At 44.0% G+C, this 8,160-nt stretch overlaps 1 protein-coding gene across 2 annotated transcripts in view; it reads right to left on the reverse strand.

Annotated features, from left to right (window-relative positions):
• Positions 1 to 8,160, reverse strand: part of LOC135575171 (inversin-like) — a 33,645-nt gene that overhangs the window by 24,700 nt on the left and 785 nt on the right. Inside the window, exons 1-3 of one of the 2 annotated variants that reach the window (XM_065027702.1) lie at positions 7,826 to 8,019; positions 6,724 to 6,828; positions 41 to 140 (exon numbers count right to left, since the gene is read on the reverse strand). In XM_065027702.1, the coding sequence (XP_064883774.1) occupies positions 41 to 140; positions 6,724 to 6,726 (103 nt within the window). In that variant the 5' untranslated portion in view covers positions 6,727 to 6,828; positions 7,826 to 8,019. Of the gene's footprint in view, positions 1 to 40; positions 141 to 6,723; positions 6,829 to 7,825; positions 8,020 to 8,160 lie in introns of those variants that run through there. The other variant, XM_065027703.1, reaches the window with a different exon arrangement.

Below are 8,160 nucleotides of genomic sequence, written 5' to 3' on the forward strand. Positions count from 1 at the left end.
ACTAAATACTTTTTTGCCCCACTGTATGTGTGTATAATACCTGTGATGATTCTGAGGAGGACGCTCCGGTCTCCGTTGACGGCGGCTGCGTGGACCTGGGAGCCCAGAGGGGCGGGGTTTGGGGGTGAAGGGTCAGATGCCTACAACACATATAGTCCAGTCAGAGCCAGACACACACCTGGCCATACAGGTAAACACACTTGCTATGCATGTGTTAATACAGGCTGATAGTAGGGTGTCTGTGTGTGTGTGTGCGTGTGTGAGCCCCTGCAGTGGGAGTTAAATCTCTTCCTGCCCTCACTTAACCAGACAGGAAGCAGCTGGGGGGGATCCCCGACAGGGAGTGGGGGGTTCTCTGCTCATGTCTTTTCATAACTCATCAATACTGCAGAACGCCTGTGTGTGTGTGTGTGTGTGTGTGTGTGTGTGTGTGTGTGTGTTGGTTAGCCCAGGGGGCCCAAAGTACAAAATCTATTACTGCCCCTAACCAACTCAATTCATTAACCATGAGAAGGCCCATTCAAGGCGGGGATCATTCATGCTGGCTTGAAATGTAACAGTGCAGCTATGCAGTCAAAGATCTGTTACATTACAAAGTGAACATTGAGGAAGTTGTCCGGACACCTTTTTGCTCCATCCTGCCAACCCTGGTCCTGGGAAGCTAGTGAGAGGAAGAGGTTGGGGGGGTACTATGCCCCCTTCACCCCGTCATTGCACCCTCCTCGTAAAATGCAGACACTGCGTGCTGCACGGCAATTACCCATCACGTACAGTGCATTCTCACGCTTTGCCAAGTAGCCTTGCTCCGACACAGGGGGTAATAGAGGTTACTTACTGTGGAGGGTGTGTGTGAGAGATATGATGTGTATCTGCAGGTACTGTGTGTGTGTGTGTGTGTGTGTGTGTGTGTGTGTGTGTGTGTGTGTGTGTGCCATATCGTGGGAAGTGATTTTCCGTGACAGAAAGTTTTTATGGGGGCTTCACTGGGATCCACCACAAACTCCCGTCATTTCCTAATTTCCAAGGATCAAACACACACACACACACACACACACACACACACAAAGTAGACTGGCACAATGCATACGAACACAACACAGATACTTAATGAATGCTAATATGTAACACATGCTGTGGTCGTACAGATGCCATCTGGCTGCACCTTCAAACAAAACATTCTATTAACAAGAAAAATATCCTTCTGTGACTGCTGCTAACTATCCCCCTCCACCCCCCTGCCCACACACACACACACACACACACACACACACACACACACACACTTCTGAAAAAGTTGGGTTCCATCAAAGCATGACAGGAAAAACATGGTGTTCTGTACAGAATTGTGGAAGTTATTAATTCAGCCATTCATCAGTGGTACTGAAGAGTCAACCTGTAGATTAGCATGCAGACAACACACGATGGAATGCATCGACCAGGTTCACTCACACCGTCATTATTTAGGCCCAGTCTTTATTCAGTGTTATATTGGAGGATTTCAATGCAACAGAAACCCCCGCACAACCTTTCAGAGACACTGCGGGAGCATTAGACAGAGTACACACACACACACACTCCTCCAAAAACACACATACAGAAAACACACACATCTTCAGGAGAGACAGGGAACACACACCAGGTCTCTGCTGGGACAGAGTGAATAGCAACTGCTGAGACATACAGACAGAGGCACGGAATCAAAGTATATGTGTGTGTGTGTGTGTGTGTGCGTGTACATGCGTGTGTAGGCGTCTGGTTTGATGGAGGACAGAGCTGAGGCATGCTGGGTAAGCAATGGGGGGGCGGAGCCTGAAGCCTTTCTTGATGTTTTTCCTTTTTGGCGACACACATACACACTTTAGATTCTGAGGATCAAACTGTAATAAAACCACCCTACACCCATTCCTGAAATTGAAATGTAGGTTTTAACCTGAATGCAATATTCATTCAATTCAGTTTCAAATCATGAAGTTCAATTTATTAATTCAATGATTCAATTTGAGCATTATAAATTCAAAAATATTTAATTCAATGTCATTATACAAATGCGAAAATATTGAATTCAAATACAGTTTAAATCGCTCCATATTAAAAACCAACCCACCCACCTGTGTGTGTGTGTGTGTGTGTGTGTGTGTGTGTGTGTGTGTGTGTGTGTGTGTGATCTGATAGCAGGGCAGACCTGAGGGACTTCAATGTAGTTTTGATAGACAGGTAAAGAGGCGGGAGGAGCGGTAATATCAGCCAATAGGGACTCCCTGTCTCCTCGCACAGTCTCTGGGGCACTTCCTGGTTCCCCAAAGACCAATAAGCTGCTCTCACTCGGCTGGGGGTCGGGCCTTGGGGCGCAACACAGCCAATCACCAGGGAGAGAGAGCTGAGTGACACATAGTACCCAAGGTGCACCCTGACAAATGAGCCCCCAGGGCCGGGAGCCAATCACAAGGGAGGGTAATGCAATTAGGTGGGACTACAGCTGTCAATCAGACCACTACTGGGGTCAGAGAGTTGCGCCTGTGGCTAACACACCACAGCACGGGGTTACACAGATGCGCACGCTCGCGGGTGCGTGCACACACACACACAGATTCGAGAGCCTTCTCAAGGGGATTCTCAACATTAAACATCCTGAGGCAGAGAGACTGCATAAAAAAGTGTGTGTGTGTGTGTGTGTGTGTGAGGGGGTCGTTTCACTCTATCTCTCCTGAGGGGTGAGGAGGTGGAGAAGTGGGAGGGAGATAGGTGAGTGGTATGTGTGAGACCGTCTAGGGACATTGATATTGACTGTGTTGTCTCTAAGGGCTTACACCTGAGAGTGAATGTACATGTATGTGTGTGTGTGTGTGTGTGTGTGTGTGTGTGTGTGTGTGTGTGTGTGTGTGTTCTGAGTGCTGGTATCCATTGGGGGGTCGGTGTTGTTTGTGCTTCTAGCCTGAGAGCTCAGAGAGGGAGGGGGTGTAGAGGTTTGGAGGGGTAGGTGTAGAGGTTTGGAGGGGGTGTAGAGGTTTGGAGGGGGTAGAGGTTTGGAGGGGGTGTAGAGGTTTGGAGGGGGTGTAGAGGTTTGGAGGGGTAGGTGTAGAGGTTTGGAGGGGGGAGGAAAAGGGGGGTAGGGGGGGGGTGTTACACTGGCTCACATCACACTATTCAAAAACACACTGCTCTCCTCTGAGGAACTCATCAAACACCACCACCATCATCACCTCCAACATCATCATTATCACACAGACTTAGTTTGCAGAAATAGGTGTGATTGGTGCAGTTTCAGGCCATGTGGAGTCGAGCGATGCGGGCGCTGGAGATGGGGGTGTGAGTAGGTGTGTCTGGGCAGGTGTGATGTCCTTGATGTTTGTGTGCATCTGTATGCTGTCATTTGTATGTGGATGTTTTTTTATTGTTAAAAAAAATATATATAATGGTACAAAAAATAAATAGGTGTGATTTTGACTGGCATGTTATGGAGCCTCTGGTGATATCTGATCTGTTGTTTGTGTTTCTAAAGGCTTATCTCTGCCTCATTAGCTAGTGATATTATACCAGAACATTCCACTGAGTCAATACCATTCTGCACCACAAGACACTAACCTCACACTCTGTGTGTGTTTATGTGTGATTATGTGTTTGGGGTGTGTGTCTGTGTGACTAATCTACATGTCTGTGAGCAGGTCGATGTCTCACTGACTGGCAGGCTGTCAGCTGTATTGAAGATTAATCAGAGCCATCGACAGCAATAACACCCCGGCTGTGTCTCATATCACACCCTGGTTATTCCACATGTAGTGCACTACTTTTAACAAGAGCAAGACGTGGAGCCTGAACTAGCAGACTGTGTGTGAAAAATTATACTTTTGTATTACATTGTTATTGATTACTGCATTGTTGGGGTTCACCTCCTTGCGAGAAAGACGTTTTGACTGTACTTGTGTATGTGACATTAAAACTCTAAACTTGGTATTATTTGATCAGGCCAGGACCCCCCCCCCCCCCCCCCATGGCTTAATAATAGTGAGGTCTAAGCCCTGCCACTGGGTCTGTGGGTGGTACCACTCAGGGAGTAACACAGGGGGAGGGTTGCTGTGACAATCACCCATTATATCACTAATGAGACAGCCCCTGGAGAGAGAGGGAGAAGCGAGAGAAAGAAAGAGAGAGAAGAGAGAGAGAGAGAGAGCTCGATCTCCCTTTCCCCTCTGGCCCCTCTACTCTCCTCCTCCCCCCTCAGAGTCTAATTGGCTAAAACTGTGATCTAATTAAATGTCCAATTAGAGTGCAGAGAGCCATGCCCGCCGGCGAATCAGAGCACAGGGACATAATCAGCTGGAAAAACAAACAAAAAATCAATGAGAGAAAAAATAGATTGAGAAAGATGGAGAGATGGAATGAAGAGAACAGCATGTGACAGGGATGACTCTGAGCATACAGAGAGTTGGTATAGACTAAGGTTGAATATTATCCCAGTATTTTACAAATGTTCCATTCTGAGAATAAATCACTTTTCTCCCGGGTAACCCGGTATTTCCCGCCAAAACCAGAAGTGTCATTCTAAAGCATAGAAAACCATCGTACAGAATGATGTGCTATTCTAAAGGTCAAATTATATACAGCCATGTCTGACAACAATCAGATTAGTCTCCAACACCTCCAGGACCAACTCATCAAAAAGCCCCCACCCCATGGCCCAACAATTAAAATGAGTCTGATGTGCTCCTTATAGCACACAGGGTAAAAAGGAGCAGGGCCTGGGGGCAGGACATCTTAAATATACAGTATCCGGATTATCTTGGATCCACATGAATATTCAAGCTAGATGCTACCTGAACAAGATGAGCCTTACATTAAAGAAATATTATGAGTCCTACACTAAAGACCTTTTATGAGCCCAAGCCCAAAAAAGCCCAAATGATCATGCATTTATCCAATACATATGATAGGCTATACCGCACATTACACTCTACAGAAAAACAGAAAAGCCCATAGATGTATGCTCTCTTGGGGAAATAAAGGAAACAAGCTCCAGTAATATTTTTGAGTGTGGACTGTATTTATGTACTGTATTGTATAATGGACTGAAATTACACACCTCTTTCAAACCATGAAGAAAACGCAATGCTAGTGCAGGACATGCAGCCTACAAATGTATAGGCTAGAGAATTGATTTACATTTTGAGTAATAATAGGGCCTATTTTAGATATTTATAATTAGTAGGCTGATGCATTAACTTTTCAGAATATTTCCCCACATTTTGTGTGTATTAGGCTACCTCCTCCTTTCTCTATTGTTGCTTCATTCCTTCCTCGCTCTCAACAGTTAAATGAAATAGGTTTTGTTGTCCTTATCTTCATTATTGTAATGACATGTTTGAATAATATAGTAGACTACCAGAGGAGGCAGGCGGCTTTCACTTCACTAGGATTGAATGGTAATGGGTCTGAATAAATAACTGCTTTAGCCTATCACCATCGTGCATTCTCTTCCTTCTATTTAACATTCAGCAAACAAGAGCAAGCTTGCATCCCTCTTCGAATATTATTTTAGTATAAGTAATGCTGGAGAAAATGGCCAACAAGCTATTCTAGCTTTTCCTGGGAGTCCACAAAAGTTAAGAAGGGGAGAGGCCAGAGGAGAGCAGCTGTGTAATTGCCTAAGAGAATGGTGAACTGTCCAACAATCTTGAGGACGATCTATTTTGGATGCAATTTGAATGGAATTGATTGAAAGAGATAAAGACTTTAACAAAGAGTGCTCGCTTCCGCACTGATTTAAAGCAAAGATATTCGAGTGATAACTGTTTTAAAACTCTGCAGCTACAAAAAAAAATATGTTTATCTATACAATAAGGTGACCCCGAAAGCCAGATGGAGATGTGTAAATTAGCAACACATTCATATTAATCTATCATTCAGATGTATTAGGTCTAATATTACTGTACCATAGGCTATGTTGAAGCGAAATTTCCCTCTCTCAAGAAAATAAGTTACAGCTGATGAGATGATACATGCATTCATTGTGAACTGTGCTCCACACAGGGCTGCCCCCACCCTGAGCGTTAATTATTGATCATGCAGATAGGAGAGCACAGAAGGTCGTAGATAAGCCAGATTTAGATACTGCATATAATTTAACAGTTCCATTTCACATAATGCTGTTCATAGAAATAATGTATTAGAATTTACCGGTTTCTCACAGTTTTTTATCCCGGGAAATGGGAGTGGGTATGGGTGGCTATGGGTGGGAAATCTCCGTAACCCGGTTCCTGCTATTAAACCCCAGTATAGACATGAGAAGATCTGCTTATAAAACATGATTAATAGTTCAGCTATTACAGTAAGCACACACACACACACACACACACACACACACACACACACACACACACACACAACCACACCTGTCTCCATCTATGAGCTGCTGACACAATGGGAAGTGGGAACCCCCTATGGACAGCTTTACCACATCAAATATTAATGCTGGGATTCAATTCAACATTTAATCTACTTAACAATTATGAAATACACACACACACCGCACACAGTCAGTGTCACACACACACACACACACACACACACACACACACACACACACACACACACACACACACAGGCAATGACAGACATGGTTATACATGACCCCTTAGACAGTAGTGAGAAGGATAACACTATGGTCACATTAGAATTAATCATTGAGAGGAGGATGTATGCGCTGGTGTGTGTGTTTTGGACTCTTACCATGGCAGTGCTAGGGGGAGGCCTCAGCAGATGTTCCCCAGCTCAGTGCATCCTTGGTGGGCTTGGCTGCACGTCCAGGTCCCCTGCCTACTCTGATCCTGGATCCTACAGAGAGAGAGAGAGGATCTCTCACACTGAGACCTGCCCACCTGCTCACAGCAACGCTGCCAACATACACAGACACCCTGCCAACTATGCCAACTACTGTGCTCTATGATAGACTTGGTCAGAGCAGGAAGAGCAGAGGGAGAAATGGACAGAGACAGAGACAAGGTGGACAGAGACAAGGTGATAGATAGATAGATAGATAGATAGATAGATAGATAGATAGATAGATAGATAGATAGATAGATAGATAGAGACACTCTCTGCTACATCACAACTGCTCAGACACAGAGTCCCTGTCTTTCTATCCCACAAGTCTCTTGTCTGTCCACTTCCCATCCAAACAACAGAGGCAGCGCATACTAAGCTACTCTGAGAATTACATTTTTGTATCAAGCAGTGTCTGCTACCTGTATGTTGTTACACCCCTTACAAAAAAAAATCTGTTTACAAATTGCAGTTAAAAGAGCAGTAACTACAGCCGACTGTGGTATTTTGGACGCTGCACTCTGACTGTTAGTTTTAGGACAGAACATCGGGAGTCTGTCTACTGGATACCCAGTCTACCGTTGTTCTGTCCCAAAACTATCTGACTGTAATCTTTTTTCTACTACTGTAGTTACTTGTGAAGTGTTAAGTAACAACTGTGTAATAAGTAACACAACATACTGTATTATTTCAGTAATTTAGCAGTTGTTAGAATATTTTTTTTCTTCATATTGTAGCCTCGGTAAAGATTTGGTAAAAATACACAAAACAACTGAAACAGCTGGAGAGTCAATAACAGACTACAATACAGTTGATATCCTGCCTGAATCTGTGTAGCTGCCATGGCTTTATGCAGGCGAAAATATTAGATTTAGATTAGATGATTAGTCACATGCACAGGGCAAAATCAGCATGTCACTAACAGGTCAATAAGAAATCGGTGCATTGAGTTTGATGGTTAGCTAGCAGGCTAGCCTGCATAACTAACGTTAACGATGATGCAACTTACCTTTGTTAGAAATCACGGAAAATTTGAGAAATATGCATTTAGCAACTGACAACATTAGGACAATGAATGTATATTTTTTAATAGTTATTTGTTCATCTGATCAGTATCTTCCTGACACTCTCACTCTAGAAGTTTTGTCCCCGAAAGTGTTCCGTCAGACCACAAACATCTGGGTCGCAAAATATTTAGAAAATTACAACTCCCATTTCCAATTCTTCTAACCTCCCAAGAAATACGCCATACTTGTAGTTTTAAGCCTAATTAGGAATCATTGCTAAATAAAATTATAAAACTACTACTCCCATAAACCCGGAAAGATCGCCCACGTTACCGTG

This window comes from Oncorhynchus nerka, linkage group LG14 (assembly GCF_034236695.1).
Source record: "Oncorhynchus nerka isolate Pitt River linkage group LG14, Oner_Uvic_2.0, whole genome shotgun sequence".
Lineage (NCBI taxonomy): Eukaryota > Metazoa > Chordata > Actinopteri > Salmoniformes > Salmonidae > Oncorhynchus > Oncorhynchus nerka.